Source organism: Macrosteles quadrilineatus, unplaced genomic scaffold, assembly GCF_028750875.1.
Source record: "Macrosteles quadrilineatus isolate MER2022 unplaced genomic scaffold, UCM_ALF_1.0 Scaffold_19__1_contigs__length_3004403, whole genome shotgun sequence".
Taxonomy (NCBI): Eukaryota; Metazoa; Arthropoda; class Insecta; order Hemiptera; family Cicadellidae; genus Macrosteles; species Macrosteles quadrilineatus.
In genome coordinates, this window is record NW_026542612.1 from 262,380 (window position 1) to 290,312 (window position 27,933).

Sequence of the window (27,933 nt, forward strand, 5' to 3'; positions counted from 1 at the left end):
GTAAGTTAATAATTATGAGTTGGTTAGTTGCTGCTTCTTATTTGTTTGGTTTTTCAATGTTCGTACTCAATATTGATGGTTTACTTTATGTTTTGAAGACGTGTAAAACTTCATTAGTTTACTTTTTTTAGTTAGGGTAGTACCTACATTTTTATATTTTTGAGGAAACTTTTCATTTACAATAGTGAGTGGTAAGTTGTCATATAATAAATGACATTTATATTGTATATAAAAACACAATGGACGATCCTTATATTCACAAGGTAAGTAAAAAATTGTTTTAAAATTAATATGTATGTAAATTTAAAAATACCCCGCCGCAGCAAACCTGCAGACTAAGCAAATTTTGATTTGCCTGATTGGATGACACTAAATTCCGGACTAAGGAGATACACCATGTAAACTCTTAGTAAAAAAACTTTATCTTTACTTGCATTGTAAAATTTCATCCATTGTTATATCAACTTTTCAAGTACCTGCATTAACAAGGGGTATCACTTGATGAGAACAACTCTTTGTCAGTGTAACCTCTCTCCATTCTTTGACTGGTAAATATTTTTATTGATCGAGTCTACAGTGATTTTTTAAGGTTTATGTTTGAGGTTTGTTTGAAAGGTATGTTTGAAAAGTTTGTTGCTTTGTAGCTAACAACGTTCTGATTATAGTACAGACACTGCACTATTTATTGCTATGACATAAATAATAATATGTATGTTGATGCCTTGAATGTTGCAAATGCTATTTTTTTATTCTGCTTGATTGTAATGTACCTGCCAATTATTGCAAAAATGCTAATAGTACCTAACTTATGTTGTCATCGTAAATGGATTAAGCCGGAAATAAATTAATAATTTAACATCTTAAGGTTTGTTAAAAGAACCCTATTTGTGTTTTTGAGTGCTGGCTTAAACCTTATTACTGAATATTCATATCAGCATCCAAGGCTAACCTGACATTGACATCAGTTAAACCTATTTATTACTCAGTCTCTCATACAGACGGCTTTCATTGAAGATTGGCTAAAAGTTCTAACAACTGTTTCTACATCTTAGATACCATACATAAGTGAAGTGTTGCTTCAGTTTTATTAATCAACTGTAGTTTGATTTTATTCAATGTAATTTTACATTAAAACAGTGTAAAATGAAGGTAGGTCCCACAAATTCTATGACTATAAATTGTATTTTAAGATTTAAATTGTTAATTTATATCTAGATCTGAGTTGAAAATAACTGTGTTTCATTCTATTTTTTCATTGCTGTTCACTGCTTCAATTGTATTATTGTTACTTTTTTAATTCATTGTTTATCAATAATATTGAAATCTGTTAAATTCGGTGATAGGTTTGTTATTTCGTTATATTATTATATTCTGTGTCATGGTATACCATAATAATTCGTTGTATACATAATATAATATAAGTATACCATAATAAAAACATAAACTTAATAAATTTATAACTTTAAGCTTACAATAACACTATTTTTGACTGTTTGCAGAGTCTTGATAGATTTTGAGTTAGAAATAGGAATTAAGTCCCATAAAAGTTATAAGCTTTTTTAAGAACTGGTTATAAGTGCATGACAACAATTTAATATACTAAATTATTGGTTTTTTAAGATCTACAAAATATGGTTTGGAAAAATAGCAAAATTTTATATTTGTAGGGTCAAAAATGAGGAAACCCCATTTTTTGCTCAAATCACCCTTTAACCCCCTTTCCAATAGTCTAATCATGCTGGCTCGTGAACTCATTTGGATAAATAAAGGTTTACACGCTTATACCAAATTTCAAAAAAATTGGACATGTATAATATATAGGTTACATATATATTAAATTTGAACGGATGGTGTTTTTGGCCTCTAGGGACATAACAAGGAAAAAGTAAATTATGGTCACGGGTCCAGGTCTTACTATGAGACCTACGGTAATAACTTATTCCCTATTGGAAATTAGCTAAAAGAACTTTTTCAAATTGAGCCATAGACAGAGTGGGCTGCTATAAAATACAGTTTTCATAATATTATACTAAAAGCCCGTAGGTTTTTAGTCATGCCAAACTGGAAGGGGCCTATGCAAACAGGTCCACTTTTTACATAGGCTGACTGGGCTAGAAAAGCATTTGGACTGTTTGCTTTCAAAACCTAAATGCCATTGGTGTAAAAACGCACAAAATCAAAATAAGCCCAGAGAGACAAAATGTTTAGAGGCGCCGACAAATAACAATTTTTGTCGCCACACTATGATGTTTCTGGCTGTATTACATATATGTAAATTGGTGGCTGAAAGTTACGTTTTGCTGGCCATACCAGCTGTCATCGTATTTTGGGGACCGCTTACTTTCTTAAAACATGAATGCATATGAAAAACACAATTGAATTGTGTTTTATTGTCACCGCTGCCTAGCAACCATTTATTATATTATTTTTTGCTGATTCCTCAAATTATTTCTTCACATAACCTTAAAGTTGTAGTTCTGTTGACTATTAGTGTGCATTATTATTGTGTTGAATATTGTTAACAGTGTATAGTGTGGTGAAAAATTGTGTTCGTACCACGGACCGAAATGGTTTTGCAGCTCTCGATTGTACTAAGTTCTATCTCGAGCCGGCAAAACATCATTTTCGGCTCTAGCCCAAGTAGCATAACAATGTTGTTTCAATGTTGTTGTCAACATTTAATCAACATTAATTTAATATTGCCCCAATATTGATCAACGTGGTAACAATATTGTTACAACGTTTTCGTGAAACAAAATACATTGTCTTGACAATGTTGTCTTAATATTTTTCAACGTTGTTTCAATGTTGTTTTCAACATTTAATCAACATTCATTCAATATTGCCCAAATATTGATCAACGTGGTAACAATATTGTTACAACGTTTTCGTGAAACAAAATACATTGTCTTGACAATGTTGTCTTAATATTTTTCAACGTTGTTTCAATGTTGTTTTCAACATTTAAACAACATTCATTCAATATTGCCCAAATATTGATCAATGTGGTAACAATATTGTTACAACGTTTTCGTGAAACAAAATACATTGTCTTGACAATGTTGTCTTAATATTTTTCAACGTTGTTTCAATGTTATATGGAAATATTAAGCCAATATTAAGACAATTTTGCAAAAAATGTAGAAATAATCAATTAAAAATATTATGTTAACATTAACAGTATTTTGACTATTGTTTTTACAACATTGTTAAAGTATTTTTGTATCGGCCGTATTATTCTGTCAATATTAAGCTAATATTTTTAAAAATTCACAAAATAATTGTTAAACAATCTAAGTATTCAAAATACTTCGGCCTGCATAAATGCATAACAAAAAAAAACTCATTTTAGGTAATACTCTATTGACTGACAAAGCTATTATTAATATTTTTTTTCTTGAATAACAGTAGGCTATGCTATTTCATAAAATCCGCAAAAAGTGTTTCTGTGGAATATTGTTGACATAAGTTGTGTATATTTATTTCAAGAAAAAGGTAAAAAATAGTGTCACAATTTAAAAATATATTGTTTATTCTTTCACAAAGCCCAAAATTTACATTTTTTATAGAAGGTCAAATCACAAAAGAGACCAAAAAACCAAGCGAACAAAATATTCTTATAATATATCAAATCTATAAACAAAAGTAAATCACTTTCAAGATTTAAAAATTTATAACTGTAGGCTCAATGTATAGGCCTAGTGATTGTTGAAAAGTGTTTATATCTTCGCTGACATCTCCATAGGCCCGATTCTCTTCGACTGTAGCGGCATCCTTCCCTTTCCTAAAAAAAAGTGTTTGTGTCAAGTTTATTTTGCATGGGAATTGGGAGTATCTGAAAGTATAGAACAAGACCAGCTGCTATTTCATGTTGTTGAGGGTTGGATAGAGCTTATGAAGTAGGCTACATCAGGCATGTTTGATCTATGTTCCACGCTCTCACGGCCGCACAATTTTTATTTCAGCTAATACTGCGGTTTCATTGTGAACGAAATGAGAGTAAAAAATTTTTAAAAAAAATATAAAACCTAACCGTCATAAACTAACATAACTAACCAAACTTGCTAATAATATAAAAAGAGATAAGATAAAAATCTAATGAAGGTTTACTACCAACTCGAAAAAATTGTTCTGTTCATAAAATAAAATTATAAATGCCTCAATTTCTAACAAAAAATGAAGTAGGCTAATCACATTCTAAGCAAAATCTTTAACAAAAAGTTAGTGTCACCGGAGGGATTCAAACTGGATAACTCTTAGACATCGTTTGAGTACTCTATCCACTACACAACATCGATAGTTGAACTTCGTATCGTTACGCTAATGGTGTTCTCTCAAGAGAAGAGAGTGACGTCAGACCATGACAGCCAATAGAATGTTCTCATTTCGTCCGTATTGAAAACCGCAGCTGAAATAAAAATTATGCCTCATGGCCCACTTTAAAATAACTATTTTAAGGTTAAACGTAGCCTTGGAGATTGTTAATGGTTTGCAAGGTCTGTAATTTAAATACTCCCTTTTCCACTATTTTCTCCATTGTCAAAAAAATTTTGCATATTACCATTGACTAAATTGTTGAATAGGGCCTACTTGTATTAATAGAAAATTTTATTACAAGACATATATTAACCTATATTAGCCTATGTATGAAAGGCATGTATTTAAAAATTTAGTTAGGCAGAGATAGAGTCAGAAGAGAGTATAAAGGCTTATTTATTTACTCTTATACAAGCTCCAAATTATCTAGAAATATTTTAATATTGCTATTTATTGCCTTATTTTTAGTTAATAAAAACAAAAACTCAACATAAACAATGCGGTAGGCTGTTGTAAAATTAGTCATTCGTCGAACGATTTCCTTAACATACAACAAAACCAAAAGCTATTTTTTGCCATTATATCAAACCGTATATAGGCCTACCAATATATTTTTCAAACCGGTAGTCAATATATTTTTAGGCTACCGTACTTCAAACATTAGGTGTCAGAATCTAACTTAATTTTTTTTTTAAGTGAAATGATCAAATTTGTTTAATCTTTTAAAGAGGGTGAGCAAATTTTCGTACAAAAACCGCCATGTACTATCGGTTCAATAATGAAATACTAAGTATTTATATTATTTCGGACCAAATAGGCTCAATTCAATCGATTAGCCGATTAGCCGATCGAATGGTTGAATGAATACATATAATAAACACTGTTACCGTACCGCGACGGTACGAAGTGCTGCCATCGGTGTTCGAGGTGAAGTGGATAGTGTTCGGCTCATAATCAAATATACTTATCAATACTTATCAGATCGAATCCCACCGGTGACACTAACATTTTGTCAAAGGTTTTGCTTAGAATGTGATTACTTCTTAACTGTACATCTTTTTTTAGAATTTGAGGCATTTAAGTTATAATTTTATTTTATGAACAGAACAATTTTTTCGATAGTAAACCTTTATTTGATTTTTTCATTAACAGCATGTTTGGTTAGTTAGGTTAGGTTATGACAGTTTGCGAAATCACACGGCGTTTTTAGACGAAAAAGTGCTCACCTTTTATGATAGCCTACCTAGTTTTTACCATCTGGTTAGCCTACTTTACTAATCGATCTTGGCTGAGATTACCTACAACGTAGCCTCATCAGACACAACACTCCCTATGATTATAAATACATGTTTTGTGATTTGATTAATCTAGTCAAACGATAGGCCTAGCCATACAATATGATATAAAGCAATTATTAATGTTTAGACAATTACATGCAATTGATACTGTCATGAAAGCTTGAAAAGCACAAGTCAGTCATACAACAGTAAAATATGATACATTAAAGCAAAATAAGTTATTAAGTTCATTGTACTAAAAACCAAATTAGAGTACTGATAGCTATATAAGTCCGCTTTGAAAAATCTTTAAGTCTGTAAAAGGGCCTTACAATACAATCAACCATGCATACATCACATTCTTAAAACTATCTAGGCTAACACGCTGAGCTGACAGAGGAAATCAATTGAAAAGGTCAATTACCTGTAGCTTCAAAGGATGTTAGAAACTTGGTCAGTCTTGTGTAAAGTCTACTGATTTTATTTTGACCTCGTGCCCCATGGTTTTATACGTGCCTGCGTGCCTGTGAAGAATGAGAGTGTTTAAGTTAAGGGATTTTTGTATTTATGTAACTTAAGACACCTGCAAAAATGTACAGGTTGATTACTGTTTGAATTAGGCTTTAATTACTGCGCCATATTCATTTAAGCAGTGTGACTAAGTTAAAACAAACAAATAAGAATAGCCTATATAAAGTACAGCAAACCTTGATCGGAACAGAACAAGTTAGGCAGCTACCAACAAATTAATGTAAGTTAATTAGGGGTAATTTCCTGTTAGAGAGAACATTCATTATTATTGATGATTTTACGATCTTAGTTTTGGTTAATGAAAACAAAAACTCAACATAAACAATGCGGTAGGCTATTATAATATTAAAGAGTAATTTAATGGTACCTATTAACTAAAATAACACAACCCAACTACACTAATGTAAAGTGAAATGTAAAGTGATGATGTTAACGACTGATATTTTAGTTTAAAATATCTTTTTAGTCTAACTTATAACTGATATTAGGCTACTGTAGTTGTAATGGTAAGTTAGTGGTTGAAATTAACTTAGTAACTTAACCCTCCAAGTGTCTCTACTTTTGGTCTTAATGTTCGCCCATTTATTGCGCAATCGCAGGGTTTTATTAAAATGTATCTTAGAAACTTAAAAACAATGTAAAGTATACTGTTTTATATATCATTTTGTTTGGAAAATTATGGGCTTCAAGGTAGGCCCTAACATATAAAACATTACTAAAAAAATTTTCAACAATTTTTGTGGGGTTAACATTTCTCAAAAATTATAGCCTAAAATAGGCTAAATGAAAAAAATTTATGTTTGCGCTCAATAAGTTGTTATAATTTATCGGTCTACAAATATTTTAAAATAGCCACTTTGTTCAGAATTTTATGAGGATTCCAAAAATATAATAATATAAGGAAGTAGATTTGCAAATAAATAAGTTAAGTTATGGGCAAAAAACCGATTTCGGTACATAGCGTTTAGCTAAGAATGCATAGCCTAACCATAGCTAGGAATCTGGCTGATAATTTACATCAATATCACTACCTACTTCTTCAGGATCATCAACCAGCCCTTCAAAATCACTTAAATCTTCTTATAATGCGCCACGTATATCACTACTTTTGATTTTAACACTAAAACAATGATAAACGTAATAAAACACATCAGTCATCGGTGCGAGGTTAACCAAGCTGTTTACAAATACGCACGTCAGCTGTCTGCTACAATATTTTCGGAACTAAAATGAAGAAACAGACATCAGGAGAAAGCTCTGAATCTGCTGAAAAAAATTATACCTAACTCGATCCAGTTCAATCCGATTCAGCCAGTCCCAGAGCCATCGCCGTAAACAGTGTTTGTGAGTCGCAAAAGCGACACATAACACCACAGCGGGTGTGTTATGAGTCGCTTTTACGACACATAACACTCGGAGGGTTAAGGTAGAGCCTATCGTAAAATCAATTTAGGCCCTAGCATAAAAGTTATTTTAGGTTTTAAATAACATACCGGTATTGTTATTCTGCCTCGTGCCTGTGAAAAATGTGTGTTTAAGTGCTTTTTGTATGCAAGAGACAAGCAAAAATGTACAGGTTGGTTACTGTTCGAGTTAAGTTCAAATTACTGCCATAACTTAATCATAAGTAGTGTGACTAAGTTAAGTCATAACAAACATAAGAATAGCCTAGGCCTATAAGTTAAAGTACAGCAACCTTGACCGGTACCATTGACTATACACCTCTACTAGATTGAACACTATGCGGTCGCTTTGTTAACAATACACTGTTCTGCGTTAGTGTATGGTCCACGTAGTTATGTTAGATGACGCTAGGCGCTCTTCAAGCGCCTTTAGTTCCCTTAGATAACGTAGGATCGCGCTGCGAGCGCCCGTCGTCTGTCACTGCAGACAGCCTCGGCTACGATGCGTATTGCGATTGCGAGCCGCGAGTCCCGAGCAGTGACGATCAACTTGTTGATTAGCGCGCGGTAAAAAGTACAAATTGCTGGGTCCCCCTTGAGATATTGCGTGATATATAGCTTGCCTACTTACTTTGATTGTGTGTCTTCGTATCCATTGGCAAAAGTCAGCTGATTTTCATTAAAGCAAAATAGATAATAATTTCCAGAAACTTTTCCAAAACATGGCATATTTACGACTAAATATGATTAATACAAAAGTATTTTTTTAATCTTTATACAAAATGTTGGCTTGGAGACCATGTTATGCCTAATTTTTATCATTTCACTGAGGACGTTTTCAACACTGAACATTCTTAGAGTGAAGTTGTAAATCATAGAACAAAAGTGTACTGTCTGTATGACAGATGAATTGCTTTTTCGCAGAAGTAGTTTCTAAGTGGAATTAAATATACACTTTAGTCAACAAGTAATTATAATCATCACCTGCTATAAATTATAATATTCTTTGGTGCTTTACAATTTAATGAACTATTATTGGTTTTTGACTTAGACAAAACCCCTACTCTATTAGTATATAATGGATTAAGGAAAATGAACTACAAGAAAATTGAAACATGGTTAGAAACTACAAAGAATTAAGAACACTTATTAGAATAATATATTTAATAATAAGAATAAATGAACATACGTACATAAAAAACCAATGCACTCAAACATTACAAATCAACCTTCGGGGATCGCAGGTGATATATTACATAATACTTTAATAATGTGTAAACGGTGTAATTTTTTGATGGAAGTATATAACAAATATATATCTAAATATAGCATCAACTTGACAAATCAAATGTTCATTCTAATGGGTCAGAAAACGTTACGAGATTAAAATGTTATATTGAAAATTGTTGACAATAATAAGCAATTTATATGCTGGATACAAATGATGGTCTCCAAATTCTACAGTACTGTGCGAAAGGAAATTTATTAAATACTTTGATGAGTTTGAAATATATAAATACTAGTGTCCCTGTTGCTCGAAATCGAGCAATTGCTAAGTGTTACAGACGATATTTTAAAACAAATAACAGTAATAATTTTTGATGAATTTAAAAGATTCGACTCAAAGATTATGGAATACTCAAGATTTACATAACAGATCGATTTAATCAACATTTATATAAAAAAGATTATACAGGGTGTCCCGGAACTCTCTACCAATATTTTAGGGCATTGCTCCTGGGTAAGAAACATACCTAAATATCATATTTAAATTGTCCGGAAGTCCTTAGTTACTCACACAGCCGCCATTTTGTTTTTTTCAGTTATTAATTTTTTTTCTAAATAATGGTTAAACATACGAAATGGAAACTTTGCACAAACATTAAGAACAACTAGACAAAGCTACAAAAAAATTATGAAGATTTTTCAAATTCATAAAACAAAATGGCGGCCATTTAAAATTTTTATAAAATCAACGGTTTTTGAGCTATTTAAGAAACAACATTTTAAATGGTCGCCATTTTGTTTTATGAATTTGAAAAATCTTCATAATTTTTTTGTAGCTTTGTCTAGTTGTCATTAATGTTTGTGCAAAGTTTCCATTTCGTATGTTTAACCATTCTTTAGAAAAAAAATTAATAAATGGAAAAAACAAAATGGCGGCTGTGTGAGTAACTAAGGACTTCCGGACAATTTAAATATGATATTTAGGTATGTTTCTTACTCAGGAGCAATGCCCTAAAATATTGGTAGAGAGTTCTGGGACACCCTGTATAAAAAAAACTCATTATTTCTATTTCTTTTCCTTGGTGGTGTTCTATGGCTTTTTTATGTTTCCATAGTTTGCAAATCGGCTCTTTCAATGATTACTAAGAAATGCAGCACAGTGTTAATTCAGTTTTCTTTTTAGTATAACAATTTATCCAGGCTTTCTCGTTTTAGCGAATTTCCCTATAGGGAAGTAGCTATTACCGTAGGTGGCACGGTAAGACCTAGACCCGGGACCGATTTACTTTTTCATTTTGATGTCCCCAGAGGCCAAAAACACCATTCGTTCAAATTTTTATATATGTATATATATATATAGACTTATATATATATACGTCCGTGAACGCGATAACTTGAGTAATTTTTGTCCGATTTTGATGAAATTTGGTTTAAAAGTGTAAAGCGGGATAAACTTGAATGAGTTCGCGAACCAGCATGATCGGACCATGGGAACGGGGCTTTACGGGGGGTTTTATGGGGTAAAAATTGGTTTTTCTCACTTTTGACCCTCAAAACACAAAATTTCCCAATTTCTCTTTAGACCTTTTTAAAGAGCTTAAAAAAACAATTAATTTAGTATATAAAAGTATTTTTGTTCGGTTAATAGTAACGGAGAAAATTTAAAAATTTTAAATTTATAATTCCCATGTTATTCTTATGGAGATTATTGTAAAATATTGTAGTTTGCTTGTTTATGGATGTATTTTGTATTTCGATCAAATTTATTTATTTTGTACTAAGCTATCAATATTTTACAAAAAAACACACTTTATTAGTTTCCTTGTAGCAGCAAACCTAGGTACTCGTTAAACTTAATGTTATTAAAATATATTTAATTGAAAATCAATTAAGACGAATGGAAATTCGCTTAGTCGGCAGGTTTGCTGCGGCGGGAGTATTTTTCATTGTAATATTTACGCCAACCCAAAATTCAAATAGTAAATATTTCATTTCAACCAAGTAAGTAAATGTTTGTAGCAAACTAACTGTTAAATTTGCAAACTTATTGACTGTGTTTACAATTAACATATATCCTTTTTCTCACTTTTAATTTCTGACAACAGCTGGAGTTTCATAACAATATTTGTTTCCCATGTTAATCTTATGGAAAAATACGAAACTTGGACTAAGTTAATAAACATAAATTAGTATATAAAAATGAAAAATAGTGGATGCCTACGTTGGTAGGCTCTTATAACTTACATTCTCATTAACTTGGGAGTTTTATTTTGACCCATGGAACAATACCTAGAAGTATTCGTCACCAATTCTGAAACAGTAAATAAAAAAGTCCCTACGTTTTCACCAACATACGTTAAACACACGCACTCGAAATCGACACGACACACCGGTCAAAACTAACGACGACGTGCACAACCGTTACGACCGTCGCCGTGCTCAAACATTTGCGAACTGAAGTTTGGCAACAATACAGCTTTTAACATTTTGGCGTCAAACTAAGGGATGAAGGAGATGGCACAAAAACTTTATGACACGTCACTCAAAGGTAGCGAGCGGCATGTCATGTCCCAACGAATTGAGACGGGGCAACTCGCGCCCTACACCGTCAGGGAACGGACTACTTACACATGCCTAGTCCCCTAATTCAAATCTGTGGTTTTGACTCATTGTAGCTATTTCTCATAAAAAATAAGTATCATAATTACTCTGTTAAAATTAATTAGAAATAGCGTCTAAGCAAATATTTTTAACACTTCTTTAACTAATCAATAGTGTAACCAATATAGTGTAATCAATAGTGTAATCAATATTTTTAACTTTTTAACTAATCAATAGTGTACAGCAGGCTGTTACATAACTAGATTTACTAATGTTGATTTTTGCCATTTTATATTGTATAGTACAGTTAATGAAAGGTTCATTTTAAAATGTGTATCCGGTGTTGAAATAATCTATTTATTAATGGTGAGGCGTTCCCGAACCGTGTCATGTTGAAAACATCAAGTCAGTTGATACTTTTGTTTAATGGTTTAATGTTTCATTAACAAAAGTTGCATAGTAACAGCTGACTATCCTTACATGAACACGGTGTCAGCAGTGTCAGAGGCCAGAGTTATGTCACTCGACGTTGAGCCCGTGTGGGTGAGATAATGGAAGTGATAGTTTTATTTATTTACATCACTTCCGCCGTCATCGGCCCCGGCGACTGCCGAGCCGAGCGCCGACTAGTCTCGTCTCTCATTGTAGTGTGCTAGTGCTAGTAGCTTTCACATTCTCCGCGCGGGGGCAGCACCAGACAGAACACATGTTTCCGTTATATGACGATAGGTTGCGTTGCTCCGCACCGCTATCTGGTTATCAACTAAATGCATTACATGTTCAATCTAGTAGAGGTGTATAGTCAATGCCGGTACAGAACAAGTTAGGCCTGCTACCAACGAATTAAATAAGTTAAGGCTAAGTTAGTTAGGTACCTATGAACTAAAATAACACAGATACCCAACTAAAGTGATACGGTAATGTTAACAACTGATCTTTCAGTTTTAAAATAATTTTAGTATAAGCTTAACTTTTTACTGTTAAGGCTACTGTAAGTAGTTGTAATGGTAGGTTAAGCTACTTAACTTTAGAGGTCGAAATTAGCGAAATTAGTGTAGTAAAATCGATCAATGCAGGCCCTAGCATTAAAATTATTCTTGGGATTAAATAACATTAAGTTGTTCCGCTTATAAAAAGGCCAACGGTAACTTAATGTAAGTTAGGCCTAGGCCTAACTTACTTTAAATTTACAAAATATTGACCAATTCATAGGATAATTAAATTTTAGCCTACTTTGAAGTTGTAAATTGGCTTTGGTATGTAACTAAAGTTTAGGTAAAATAATATTGACATCCTAGGCTATGTCAAAGGTTAAACTGCAATCCAATGGCAAAACAGGAAAACGCATTTTCGTCTAAATTAAGGTTAGGTAAAAAAGATGTGAGATGATTCAAGCCTTGGAGATGATTAAGTTATAACTTCAATTTTCTGGGCAAATGCATTCACAATGATCTCAATGATTAGGCTAGGTTTTACTTTTTCTTTCAGCATTCAAATGAGTTTTTTTTTGTTTGCTTATAAATATTAGCCTTATAGGCCTAACATATTTAGCCTACATACATAGCCTTGCATACTATCACACTTACATATTTTATTTGTGTGTTAACAACCAATCTTAGCAGTTGGTACTGCATTTGTAGGTTAAAAGATTTTAATAAATTAGGCTTGGCTCTATTAAGTTACGACTAGAGTGCAAGCCTAGCCTACTTTGATATGTAACTATGAATGCAAAACTTAACTTGATAACAAGATGCACTTACCTTAAAGCTGGTATCTCAAGTTGACCACCATTAAAAACCTGTATTCAGCGTCAGCCGTAAATAATTATTATACATCAGAATCTCAAAGCAAAGGGAAAAATACAATCATTGCAACATGGTGTGAAGTAAGTGAAATAAAAATTACGAGATTGAGACTAGGACTAGGACTAGAGATGATTGATTGAAATGAAAGATGCTCTGGAGCTGCCGAGTGCCGATGACGGAAGATGAGATCAAGAAGATGGATGCTAGCTACCAATACCATGCTAGATGCTAGCGAATCTATTTCTAATAGATAGATCCATCCGCGCGCGTTTTAATGGCGCGCACAAGAAAATAGTTCTAATTTAAATTGAAGATATTTTTGTTTCTACCCGTTTGGGTAGAATTTTTATTTTAGTATTTTGTTTTTAGCATCAACCTTATTCCCTTTATTACTTAATAAAAGCCTAGTTTATATTTATTTTGATTTTCAGGATGAGCTGAGTCCATAAACAGTTTTCAATCTTATTACCTAACGTTGTTTCAATGTTGAAATAAAAATTATTTCAACATTATTCAATATTGACAACAATGTTTTCAATAAATGTTGATCAATGTTGGGAAAATAATGTGTTAATGTTGAAATAATGTTTTTTCAACATTAATCAATATTATCAAACAATATTTTCTTAAAACGTTGATCAATGTTGGGAAAATCTTGCTTCAACATTAAAACAATATTCTCAGAACAATATTGTTGACAATGTTAAGCAACATTATTTCAACATTTTAACAATATTGTGTTGCTACTTGGGAGGTATGAAATATACTATTTCACAATATTTTTTTGATGGTTAACTAAAAATAAAATAAAAACACACAAATTATATCCAATTTATATAAAAATGTATACCTCCAAATAGCTCGTTATCAACTAATTTATTTTGAACTTTATAGTAAAACAACTTACTTACAGCTTATTCAAACAAATTCTCTATGAGTACAGCAGTATAATCTTGCTAGAGCTGGTCTATGTAGATTCTCTACTTCAGTCCCTGAAATAAATTGGTCAAGTCTTAGTGAAAATAAATAGACAAATGGTGTTCAACCGTAGAAGAGCCATTAATTTGTACAATTTTTTCCAACCACACAAATGCGTATTAGGGTGCATCATCCCTCGCACAATTTTTTGTCCCCTGCTTATAAGGAAATGCAAAGAAAAAGTATTAATTTAAGTACAAATCAACAAAAATTGGATAGAAAACCTCAAAGAAAGGAATTACATTCAAATGTATGCCAAATCGGTGACACATGTGTATTGGTCATAATTAGCACTGGCTTGAACACCAGCAGTCACCTCATACCAAGTGTGAACATTTGTTTTGCAGTGCTATCTCTTTACAATACAACAACTTAATTAAACTTTGGATGGTTATAAAAATTACATTTTAACAATCAGTAAGTTAACCATTAAGTGGCTTAGAAAGAAATTAAAAAATTTGATTTTTTAAGGGTCTAAAATGGGAATATTCCTCCGTTGTAAACCTGTTAACTTAAGCCAATTTCCATTTGTCTGATAGGATTTTGACTAATATATTTCCTTAAAAATTTCAGATGTATTCCCTATTTAAATAACACTAGCAGGGTATCCGTTCTTCAAACGGGGTAAGCGTATAAGTATAAAATGCTTATTTGCAGTTATACTCGTGCTTTACGTTTGCAATGGGGGAGGATAAGGTTTGAGAAAATTTGGTTCTTTATATTTACGGTATGCTATAGTATTACACATCTACCATAGTCATACTGTTCTACCACTGCACCTAAACAATAGAAAAAAGTGCATTATCATCCAAACATTCACACAATATCACAAATTATTTATTTAATTAAAAACATAAACTTAACTGTAAACAATCCTACTTTGACAGTTATTTGTATATGCCAGCTTTTTGATGCTGCTTACTTCAAATTATACTCCGCACCAAAGCTGGTGGCGGCTGAGGGATTAGGACGGCCAGGTAGGACTATATAGGTTGGACCTGCTCACCGACCAGAATACAGTACAAGATATTTCATAAAATTTTAATTTTGTTGAATGGCAGGAGATCTTTTGTTTACAGTTTGGTTTCAAGTGGTTTTTTGATGAATAGCTTACATATATCTTTACAATTGTAATCAATCGTAATCTACATAGCAATAAAGTGAAGCTCATCAAACTTGTTTACACGGGTTAAAGTGAGAAGGTCAAGAAGTTGTTATCTTTCATGTCATATTTTTCATGATTAGGTAGGTACTCACTTTTCCAAACATGTTCAAGTATACAACCGAAGAAATAATGAAATTTAAGTAGTGCTATGTCCACCCACAGGATTTAGATTTCCTAACCAAAGCAAAAGAATATTATGCAAAAAGTATCATATCTGGAAAATTTAAGGTATCGGTATAAGTGTATAACATATTTTACGAAATAATTTTGTTTGAGTTTTAAAAGTCCATGTATGGATATTTCAGTTTAAGTGCCATATAGGATTTTTTCTAAACCCTAGTTTTGTTATCTACCTCAACCCTTTGTTAGATAGCATCATTAACTGATAGCACATGACAGATAGCCTCGTAACTTTTTTATTTTTTGAGAACTAACGAAAAAATTTGGGAACTATCGAGGACTAACGAAGAACTAACGATTGATATATAGATGTAAACATTTCTCATCAGAAAACGGCACGCGTTAGAGCCCGGAAGTGTGAAGTTAGGGTACCCACTTATTATCGGCTATAACTTTTTTATTTTTTGAGAACTAACGAAAAAATTTGGGAACTATCGAGAACTAACGATGAACTAACGATTGGTATGATCAAAAGTGGATACGCTAATATGGGTACGCCAACTTCATGGACCTGCTTCTAAGAGTTGTGAGTAAGAAAGAGTGGCTACCGTAATGAATATTTTATATGATGTTACCTATACCAATTTCACTGAGGAAATAAAATCAATTTAAAGAAAACAATATTTAATGTGTTTATGTTTATTCAACACGAGGATTATTTCTTATTCTTTGTAAGAAAAATCAGTCACGCTGTTCATTCAAAAATCTTCTTAAGTGTGTAGCCCAAGGTCAGAGCCATCAAATTTGACAAGCAAAATGCTGTGAGTCTAAGAGATTCTTTCAAGTCTTATCAGTATACAGTTAAGTAGTTACTCATTTACACAGCTCTCGCTCCCATTGCCAAATCTTTATTGTTAAAGACTCTTAGATAACAAATGGGCTTGTTACTGACCTATATTTTTAAAGAATACAGAATACAGCCTGCTTTTATCACTAATAATGATCCAATGCTAACCAAGGACAATGCCATAATTTATTTTAATCAACTCATCCTGCATTCATTTTCAAATTAAACCTATACTACATATTATCTGTATACTATACTATTATCAGTATATTATACTATTATCAGTATATAATACTAATCAGTATATTATACAGTACTATTATCGAATTTGTTGGCATTGGGGTAAGGTTTTGGTTCCTTGCTCAATAAACATGTAATTCTTAACATTTTAATACTTTTATTTAAACTTATAAATAATAGTTTACGACGCAACAATCGCTTAAAGATAGAGTATTTACGACACAAAAGGCACGAAAAGTGCCTTAATCTTCTACTAGTTTCGTACACAAGCTGCTTACACTACTAACTTAAACTACGTTGGTTAGTAAGGTTTGTAAAATATTATAACCTATACTCTTTCTGTATAGGTTTATTTTCTTTAGGGAATAGGTGTACTATGCTGGTAGAAGAATGCTGGTGTGTTCCTTATTTGAAGTTAAAGGGGATTTCCTAGCTACGGGATATACGCCGTAGCGGGGTACGGCGTTCAATGCATTTTTAGACCGAACCGCAGACAACGACGGACTAGTGTTTTCCTAGACTTCGCGGAGTGTGGACTCGTTGCACAACAACACAAACTCCTTGCTATTCCGTTGCTGACTGTGACATAGACTCCTCTAGAATGAGTCAACGCGGCCCGCTGTCTGAAACTGCGCTGGCAGAGTGCAGTGTACGATTCCTAGGAAAACACTCTTATACGTATCACTGTGTATTGTGTGTTTTCTGCGGACTCCATAGGCTCAACACAGCACCCAGCTGCGGCCGTTACCCCGCAGCTAGGAAAACCCGTCTTTACCCAAAAATGATATTTTTGTGGAAGATTTAGAGAACTAAAAATTGCTGCTTTCCGGACAGAATGATGAAAATGATTTTAAAAATGAAGACATCTATAACTATAAAAGAGGAAGTATGTATGCATATACCCTATGGAATCGAAAACCACTCGACAGATATTGTAATGAAACCTTCAGGCATTATTAAACATTATTCAAGAATGGTTTGTGTGATGTTTGGTGTAGATCCGTCAAAAGCGCTCCGCCTCAGAGGGTGTTAAGGGTTCTAATGTTAGGCTTTTGGGACTACAATTTTACAAATAAATATAATTTAAAGGCAGATGTTTACTTTCACCAACTGTTTTGTAGGTTTGAACAGTCACAACATTCTGTATTAGTCATGATTTGAAATACAGTAGTAGGCTACAGAAAACTATTTTACTTTTGGATAAGTCCAACGATTTCTCTGTAACTAAATAAACAATATATTATTAATGTGTTCTGAATATCGAGGTCAAAGGAACAATTATTTGCTATAGAGTTTCATATAATATTTTAAGGAATGGCACCTGCTGTCTCCTATCACTTTATGATTACCATATTTATAATAGAGAAGAGAAGAAGTTCTTGATGAGTACAATCCCCTCCACCCCAGGGATACTTTAAGTTAATGGTTAACAAAAAGATCGTAAGTTAAATGTAATAAGGTTCAACACCTCAACACAGTGATTTTATTGTGTGTACTAAGGTGTACCCTTCCTTTAAAACTACAAACATCCTTTAAAAAAAATTATCTTACTTTAAACATTAGTAACTTAAAACATCTCATTGGTAGTCTCATAATTAAGAGACAGCAGTTTGTTGTTCACTTTAAGGTAGTCACTAGCCAATAACTTTGGTGTGTCATAGTTACTAGTTTCCCTTAGTTTTGTCTTCTTTGATTCCAGGCATTTATATTGGAGATAAGTTTAAAGGACAGCTAAGATGAGTTTTACAAATGTCCAAAGCACATCAAAGTGACAACATCTAGTAGAGGCAACATGGCAGCTTCACGGCTACCACAGTATATTGCTGCTCTTGTAGGTTGGTACTAATTCCTCATCTATCTATCTATCTATACTATTATAAAAAAGAGGTGGTTGCTGTATGTGTGTATGTGTGTATGGGAAAAGTAAACTCGAAAAATACTGGTCGGATTGGGCTGAAATTTGGCATGATGATAGCTCACATTCCCGATTAACATATAGGCATATTCTTATTTCAAAAATCCTTTCGGGCTCCGCCCCAGTGGCTCTGGAGTTTCCCATGTTAACCTTATGAGAAATGGAATTATTGAATCTTAACAGCTGTTTCAATTAAACAAGTTGGTTCTGTTCTATGATGTTCAATAGCATTAAAGTTACAAGGATTACCAACAGGGTGCAGCACTATTATTTCTTTTACATTTATGACAACAGCTAATTTGCAACCAAAAGGTGAGTGAGCGTAGCGAACGAACTTCAACCTGGAGGCGAGTTAGCGTAGCGAACGAGCTAACCTGAAGGCAAGTGAGCGCAGCGAACGAGCTCCAACCTAAAGGTGAGTGAGCGTAGCGAACGAGCTCCAACCTAAAGGTGAGTGAGCGTAGCGAACAAGCTCCAACCTAAAGGTGAGTGAGCGTAGCGAACAAACTTCAACCAGGACGTGATTGAGCCATGCGAACGAGATAATCTTGAAAATTAAGAAGTTAAACGGGGCAAAGCCCGCGGGTTACAGCTAGTCTAACATAATATTAATTTATCTACTAACATGTATTTTATTCTAAACAGAACAGACTAAAAATTTAATTTAATTGCAGCAAAAACAGCTGTTTTTAATACATGCGTTGAGGGTCTGAAGTAGCTCTTTTTAACACATTTTTAGTCCCTGAGGAGGTAAAAGTCAGCTGTTGTAAACACAGTTCTAAAAGTCATTTAAATGCAATCGCATGTTTCGAAAGTATACCTTATATTGCTAGTTTTAATTGGTTGTGGCTTATTGTTGCATTCTTGTTAACAGTTTTTTTTTTTTTTTTTTTTTTTTTTTTTGACATATCGGTATATCAAACAGTCGGGACCACGTAAGTTTTCAGTTGAGGGAGGAGCCTATTCACCATATGGATTTGAATGAACTAGAGAACTGTGCGGTATTGATGTTGCCAAATCTAATAATACCAGCTGATTTGAAAATATTGCTTAGTATATTTTAATTAGTGTTGTCAACGGGCGATGTGGCAACGTCGCACTAGCCTTGTCTTGTGATTGGCTGCCACCAACTGCAAACTTACGTGGTCCCGACTTTTAAATGATTGAATCACTTGCCAAACAGCTGCTGAGGTTATCTTTACATGACAGGTTCTTTTGTTTTCTAACTTAGTTTGCTTAAATAAATGCAATACGATAAAAAATATAGAGGTAGTTCTTTGCATGGGTAAAAATGTCATTTCAACCCTCATTAATTTTCCGACTTTGGCTTTGCTATGATCTCGCTCGGGTCAAAAAGATCCATTTTATGCTCTAGTGATGAAATATACTAGTATAGTATAGTACTACATAGTACTACCTTAACAATGAATACTAACTATCTAAATGCCATAAACGGTGAGAGCCCTGAGGGCTTAGGTCACATGTTGGCCTGACTTGAAGTAATGTGACAAAGAATTCCAGGTCTGTGTCCAACAGAGTAGAGGGGGTTTTTTAGTGAGTAGTCTGTGATAGTTTCAGGAGTCTCACACTACAGGCTGGCTACCTGTGTGCGTAAAAGCATTTTCCCTCCTCCCCCTTGAAAAAAAAAATAAATTAAAAAAAACCTTAACAATGTACCGTACTACCTTCATTGTTTTATTGTAGCAAATTTCCCATATAGGTAGGCCAAAATCGATTTAATTTTTCGTTTTGAGGTCCCCAGAGGCCAAAAACACCCTCCATTCAAATTCATATATATATGTCCGTTAGCGCGATAACTCAAGCAAAAATGATCCGATTTTGATGAAATTTGGTACAAACGTGTAAACCTACGTTTATTTAAAAGAGAACCAGCATGATCGGACTATGGGAACGGAGGTTTATGGGGGGTTTTATGGGGTAAAAGTTTGTTTTTTCCATTTTTGGTTTTTCCATACAATAAGGGTTTTCATGGGAAAATAACATAAGTGAAAATAACTTTTGAAACATACTTTTCACAGGAATCAGAGTAGTACCATTTTGTCCAGATTTTAAAGGACTATAACATACTAAATTTCTACCAAAAGCATCCATGCTGTTTTTGAGAAAAAAATAATTTTTTAGTTATTTTATCGGTTTTTATGGAAAAAAACTATTAAAAATCTAAATTTAAAAAAATTTAAATTCACCTGGATGAATCATGGATTAGTAGTAAGTACCTACATACCAAATTTCATCAAAATCGCGGACTACAGGTGTGGTCTGCAGCTCTGTACACATCCATACATAGAGATAGACACACACACACACACCAACACACACACACACACCAACACACGCACACACACACACACACGGACAAATATCACTTCAAAAACCACTTTTTTGGGTTCAGGGTGACCCAAAACAGATACATCCATTCAAAACTCAAATTTTTGACAAAAACAATACTTTATCCATATAAGTTACTAGGGGAGAAAGTAAAAATGATAAACTAGAACAATTAATTATTGGGACCACAAGAAATTCAAAACAGTAACATATTTCAGGTTTTAATCTGGTGGCCGTGTTGTGATGATCTCTTAAATAACCAATACTCGCATTCACCAAAAGTGGAGGAAAAGTGGAGGTAATTTATATTTTCTTACAAGTTTTACAGATTCTTAAAATGTTAACTATTTTTAGCGAACCTAGGAGCCCTAAACCTGGGTACCAATCTAGGCTGGACGTCCACAGCAGAGTATCATATCAAAAGGGAGCAGCAGTATGGGTTCCCAGTGTCAGACTCCCAGTTCTCTTGGGTCAGCTCGCTGATGCCCCTAGGAGCACTGATAGCTGCCCCAGCAGTAGGCTGGCTGGTCACCACCATCGGTCGCAAGTCATCCATGATTTTCCTGTGTGTTCCCTCTGTGATTGGCTATGGCCTCTTAGCCTGGGCTCAGAATGTAAGTTAAAGTAGGTAATCATGTATGACTAGATAGTTGCTTTATCAATGCTTCATAATATGATAAGAACATAACAGATACCGTAATATGTAGATCTTAAAATGAACCAGTAAACAAAGATAAACCAACCACTTTTTATATTTTTGTTGCCATGGAGACCAATTGATACTCACTTCCGGTAAACTTTGGATGGCCACAATGCATAGCCTGGGCTGGTATATTGAGGAGTTTCTTTACACAGCTACCTATGTGTTTAATATGCATATTTTTAATATACAGTGTGTAAATTAAGTATTGAAACAAATCTTTATTTTTTAAACCGAAATAGATAGAAATATTCTGTTTGTAGCATTGATTCTTAACAAAGGTTCCGCAATGTTTTACACCAAAATAAGTTTTTAACCCCTTTTAGGGTAGGGGGTAGGGGGTGACTTATATTTTTTCAAATAGCAACCCCCTCATTTTGTAGGATTTGTGAAAAGAAACACAATGCAATGATGCAAATCCGAGGTAGATATTTCATCCCTAGCCTAAATGGTGGGTGTTCCAAAATTTGATTTATGTGAAAAAGCACCTATTTTGGAATACCTGCCATTTTAGCTAGGGGTGAGATATTCATTTCGGGTTTGCGTCATTGTGTTTCTTTTGACAAGCCCTTCAAAATGAGGGGTCACTCAATAGAGGTTGCTATTTGAAAAAAAGTCACCCCCTACCCTGTTAAAGGGTGGAAAATTTTGTTTTGTGTAAAGAATTGCGGAACCTTTGTAAGAATCGATGCTACAAACAGAATATTTCCTATCTATTTTGGTTTAAAAAATACAGATTTTTTACACACTGTATGAGATTACAAGTTGAGCATACAAATTTGCTGCTTTCAGTATAAAAATAAAGTAAACAATATGCTCGCAAGTCGCAATAATAATAGAACAATAATTTCTCAAACCTTTTAAGCAATGTTTTTTGTTTCTATTTTATTAGGATCAGAACATGCTAACTTACCAGGACTTGCTGGTTTCTAAATGGAGTGTTTGTGTTCTGTATTGTTTGCAGGTTCCCATGCTGTATATAGGCAGACTACTGACAGGAATGAGTGGAGGAGGGTTTGGCATAGTTGTGCCTCTTTACGTTGGAGAGATTGCCGAGACCAACATTCGAGGAACTCTAGGAGTCTGCTTCCAACTGCTGTTAGATATTGGCATTTTGTTCACTTACATAATTGGAAGTCTTGTAAGTGTACTTTGGTTTTAGTTTTAAAATTCCAGGTAAATACAGCCTTAGAATAGGAATTTATATTAGTTTTAAAGATACAAGATTATATTAATAATAAAGTTTCTCTATGAAGCTAATAAGGATCACAAACTTTTGAGAAAATCGTAAGCCCCATCTATCAACAACATACTAATGAAAGGTCTTAACTTCCAAAAATATCTGTTTTCTGATAAATCCTCTATACTAATGGCATGAACACCAAAAATAATTCTTAGGACGACTTTATAAATTTAAAACAAAGAGAGATATCACACAATAATTTGGCTTATCATTGTTGGTAATAATAGTAAGCTACTTTTTTTGTGTACATGGTGATCGGATGTCACCTATGGGGGACGGCCCATAGGGAGTAAGTTGAAAATCTTAAAGGGAAGCATAGGTTGATATGTACTGTACATCAAATTAAAGGTCTTTCTGAACTGAAAACAATGCCCCAAACCTGACCTCAAGTGGACAATCGAGTAAAAAAGACAGCTGTCCAAAGATTCATTGAATTTGCAATGCTTGTCAATTCCGCTAGAAAACGGAAGAAAATCATTTAAGCGTAAACATGAGTCGATATTCACATCAAATTAAAGGTAATTTATTAGTAGTAGAATACAATGTCACAATTTTGAGCTCAAAAGAACAACTGAGTAAATAATTGCAGCTGTTTAAAGATTCAAAATGACAGATTAAAAAATCTCCCTATGAGCCGCTCGCCATAGGTGACATCCATTTATCATCTACACAAAAATGTAGCTCACTATTACCAGTAATGATATGCCAAATTTGGTTGTGAGATCTCTTTTTGTTTTAAAAGTTATAAAGTCGTCCCAAGACTTAATTGACAATCTGAATATAGATTAAAGTTTTTCACATCTTAAAGTACTATAAAAGTGCTAGCTTTGACTAGTCAATGGTGCTAGGCTGTAGGAATAAAAAATTAAAACATTCTATTTTTGCAAAATTTTTAATTACATGTTTTTGCCAATTGCGCGGAATATGAACTCCGATTTCAAATATATATATTTTTTTTCCTATGTACCAATTGCAACATTTTCACACTATAGCAACTTAATTTTCACAACTTCAATACGCACCACCCTACACTCCACATTCAGAAGTAATGATCAATGTTGATATTCTACCTTGGACTAGTTTAATGATAAGACATATCTTTGCAGGTGAGTGTGAAACTACTATCAATATTTTGTCTTTTGATTCCCGTGATTTGTGGTGTATCAGTGGTATTTATACCAGAATCTCCAATTTACTATCTGGAAAAGAGTAAAGACAGGGAAGCAGAAGAAGCCCTACAATGGTTCCGTGGAAGTGGGTACAACATTCAACACGACTTTACTGTCATGCAACAAAACATACAGGAGGTAGGAGCTTGAACTATTTGGTACGATATAGGCCTAAAGGTTAAATGACAGCAATAATTATAACCTTCAGTTAAACCAAAAAGTAATATAAATGATATGCATTTTGATTGAAACAAAAAAAAAACGTTAATAGTATTATCAATGGTTAAAACGTTTGATTTTTAGTTTACTTAATTAATTGTTGATGCGAGTTTTCCAATACAAATATTAACAGAGTATCAATGTTGTTAGATAGTTAATGTATTACTTAATAATATTAAATAGCCTACAGGCTATACAGTGTTAAAGAACCTAGTACAGTAGAAACCCCTCTTTTAAAACTGACCCTAATGGGACTGGACCAATGTCGGATAAGTCAAAAAGTCGGTTAAAACGGGCAATCCCTTAACTTAATAAAATTAAGTGCTATTTATTTGGAACTATTTAATCACTATTCTGAAGTCGTGCGTGCATTATTAACAAAATAAACTACACTCTTATCTAATTTTTTTTTAAGTATTGACAATATAAATGTCACAAATAAACACAAAACACGGTAAAGTTAAATACTTTCAGTGGAATAGATTGTAGTCTTAGGCAATAGTAATAGTCAATAAAAATTCTTATTTCAATACCCTTAGTAATATTAATAATTAATGTTCTCCAAATCCATTGTAATACACTACAGAACTTATTGTAGAAATTAAAGATACAAGCAAGCAACCATTGCGTAACGAGACAGGATGTTTATTTATAGCATGTAACATTCTGTAGAACTTAGCGTATTCCCTTAACTGAGCAAGAGAGTGGAAATGCCGAGAGTCCTAGAAAGCGGCGGTTAAACCAAAGTGCTCACAAACTGTAATATTTTACGAGGGATGGCGGATAATCCCATTATTGGACAATGCAAGGTCGGTTAAGAGGTCTACTGTATTTTTTTTAAATAATCAAATTGAATTTTTTAAAAGATAAAATACAAAATGTTATTTACTTTCAGGTCAAAGATTCAAAGGTTACCTTTTTTGAAGCATTTTCATCAACAGCTGCCAAAAAAGGTTTGGTAATATGTTTAGGACTTATGTTATTCCAACAGTTTTGTGGAGTTAACAGCATTGTCTTCTACACAGATATCATTTTCAAGGTAAGTTTAATTACCGTACCTTAACAATGTGTAATAGTTTGGAAAGAAAATTTCTCCTATTCAAAGTTAAAAAGTATTTATGCATACAGTTTGAAGTAAGTTTAACAAAAGGGTGTTTTTTTTTTCTTTAGTAAGTGTCGTTTTTGTGTATAAATTGGTAAATCTATTTGTATGCCGCAATGAGGCTCCTCGCAACTTACTGGCATCATTTGTGAACAAAATGACATCATTTGCAGCTCTTTATCTGACATGTACAATTCGCTGTGATTTAAAATTTTTTAAACTACAGAATCTCCCTCCGCATGCCTTATTTGAGATAAGGTCAGTGATAGGTTTATACCACAAGAAACACATATTCTATGCCGACATCCATCACCAGATGACTGAAATTTATGACCCTAATGTAATGATCGTGGTTGTGGTAGAGGGATTGATTATGATTCATGATATAGTAATACAAGTCTGAACAAGTCTCTTTGACTGAGGGATAAAGGGTAGATTGGCTTGCATGCTATATAGACGTTTAGCGCTACATGGCCAATCAGTTTACTTGCCATTATGGTTGTTTCAAGTTGTGTAGAACATTATAAATTGTAACAATTTAAAAACTATTTTATTTACTTATTCAAGTATCTGGTATCTAGCTACTAGTAGCTAATATTCAGCCAGACACTAGATACAAATTGTCCAGATACCGGATTGTAAATGGATATACATTCCACCTCTAAAAAAATAGACAGAGTTTGAAAATATTTTTTCATCATACTGTCTGAAAAGCAGCCAATTTTTTCTCTCAAAATTGTCAGTAAAATCATCGTTTTCGGGTAACTTCAAATAAGGAACAGAAAAAAACATATGGTAAATTTTTCAGTTCACATTTTACACATTTCAGAAGCACCTCAAAATGTTACCAGTGCATTATAAAAACAATGCTAAATGTACACAATATTTATACAACCCTAAAGTTATGTTTGCAAACAACAAAAATGTAAAAGTTGATGACGACTTTGTATTTGTTTTTCAACGAGAAGGTTATTTCCACAGTATGATGAAAATAGTTTTTTTATGAAAAGAGCCACTTTCGCCCCTAGTGATGAAAACTAAGTTATAAAATGCTTTATTCAAATTCAACCTCAACCTCAACCACTGGCGCCCCTGGGCATATGACCAGTCTGCCCGTTTATAAAAGTGGGCCTGTGTCAATCCTATGAAAGCTCATTAGAAAAACAACTCCATAAAATATTTGGGAAAAAAATACAATTTTATAAAAACAATAGCCTATATTATACTTTTACATATTAGTTGAAATATTCACATATATCTGGATCCGTTGTAAGCTGCTGATCCAAGGGATACACAATTTTGTAGTACATGATAATTTCTTAAGTTGTGTTTATCATAATGAGTGTAGTAACCCAAGCTGGTATGTGTTCAGGAGGCCGGCAGCAGCCTCGACTCTAACGTCCAGACCATAGTGACAGGTCTGGTGAATCTGTGCTTCACCTACGTGTCGTCCATTGCTGTGGACAGACTAGGACGCAGGCCCCTGCTGCTTGTCTCTGACATCGGGATGGCCATCTGCACATTCCTAATTGGGCTCTTCTTCTTCATGAAAGACAAAAGCTACGACATGGACTCTGTCACATGGGTTCCTATCACTGCAGTTTGTCTGTACCTAATCTCATTTGCCCTCGGTTATGGCCCATTACCTTGGGTGTTCCTAGCAGAAGTATTCCCTAGAAAGATTGCAGGATATGCGGCTTCGGTAGTTTGCATGTTCAACTACTTCTGTGTTTTTATCATAACAAACTTCTTTGATGATATCAGTTCGCTAGTGGGGAGAGGAGGTGCATTCTTCATTTTCACAGCATTTTCAATTGTCGGAACACTATTTGTAATCTTCATAGTGCCGGAAACAAAAAATAAGACCTTAGAGGAGATTTTAAAAGAGTTGGAAGATTGATAAGGAATAATTTGAATATGAAACCTGGACAATGTACTAAAACAAAATGAGTACAGTAGCTAAATTCTTAAAGTAAATAAATATATGACAGAAGAAATTTATGATTAGGAAATGGTGAGTAGGTTGTCATGAAAAGGATGAAAAACATTTTGAAGGCCAATTCAATAAAAGGACCTATCACTTTTGAATGAATTGAATATTATTATTTGTTTTTAATTTTTTTGATTTGATAAAAACATACGACAGTACCTTTTCAGAAGGAAAATAAGTTTCATGCAAATAAAACTATTTACAACACAAAATGCCATGGAATTAGTAGTGCTAGATACATTTTTGAACAAATAAAATAAAAATAAGTTTGTTACTTTTGGTGCACGAACTGGACCTCGTCGACAAGCTTTACAAACTTGGCGAGTCCAAGCTGTAGTATTTTTTTTAAATAAATATATTTGAATTTTAGTTTTCAAATTTATAAATGTTATAATGTCAGTCCTCTAGTGTAACATAAGTTAAGAAGTTAAAATATTGTAAAATGTGTTAGTATAAAATGCTGTCTAAATAATTAGTTTATGTATGTAAAAAGTGTTATGTGTTCATATTTTTTGTTATTATATTACTATCTAGGTATATATTAATAGGCAAGCATTTTTCTTCGTAACCTTTTTTCTCAGGTCGTGTGCATTGCAGGGAAAATCTACTCATAAGAAAGATATTTGCCTGTAGATGTGCAAAATACCTCTATAAATTAAAATACAACAAAAATTTACAACAAAAATTAATTTAAAATTCTAAAAAACTAACATGGGGCTTATGGGTTACCATGCT

The 27,933-nt window shown here is 33.3% G+C and overlaps 1 protein-coding gene and 1 long non-coding RNA gene across 3 annotated transcripts; one reads left to right on the plus strand and one right to left on the minus strand.

Moving 5' to 3' along the window:
• Nucleotides 1-59: 59 nt before the first annotated feature.
• On the plus strand, nucleotides 60-27,747 carry LOC129005333 (facilitated trehalose transporter Tret1-2 homolog). Of its 2 annotated transcripts, none has more exons than XM_054434198.1 (7): nucleotides 60-263; nucleotides 18,211-18,346; nucleotides 21,130-21,389; nucleotides 22,440-22,616; nucleotides 23,825-24,025; nucleotides 25,002-25,145; nucleotides 26,581-27,747. In XM_054434198.1, the coding sequence occupies exons 2-7, from the start codon at nucleotides 18,304-18,306 to the stop codon at nucleotides 27,106-27,108; spliced, it is 1,353 nt and encodes a 450-aa protein (XP_054290173.1). In that variant the 5' UTR covers nucleotides 60-263; nucleotides 18,211-18,303; the 3' UTR covers nucleotides 27,109-27,747. The 2 variants fall into 2 exon arrangements, with proteins under 2 accessions (XP_054290173.1, XP_054290174.1); XM_054434199.1 differs by lacking the exon at nucleotides 60-263 and adding an exon at nucleotides 1,020-1,149.
• LOC129005334 (uncharacterized) lies at nucleotides 3,620-13,312 on the minus strand. Its single transcript, XR_008491819.1, has 3 exons — nucleotides 13,117-13,312; nucleotides 6,019-6,118; nucleotides 3,620-3,784 (listed from the first exon to the last, which is right to left on the minus strand). It is a non-coding gene; the product is annotated as an uncharacterized LOC129005334 (long non-coding RNA).
• Nucleotides 27,748-27,933: the final 186 nt, after the last annotated feature.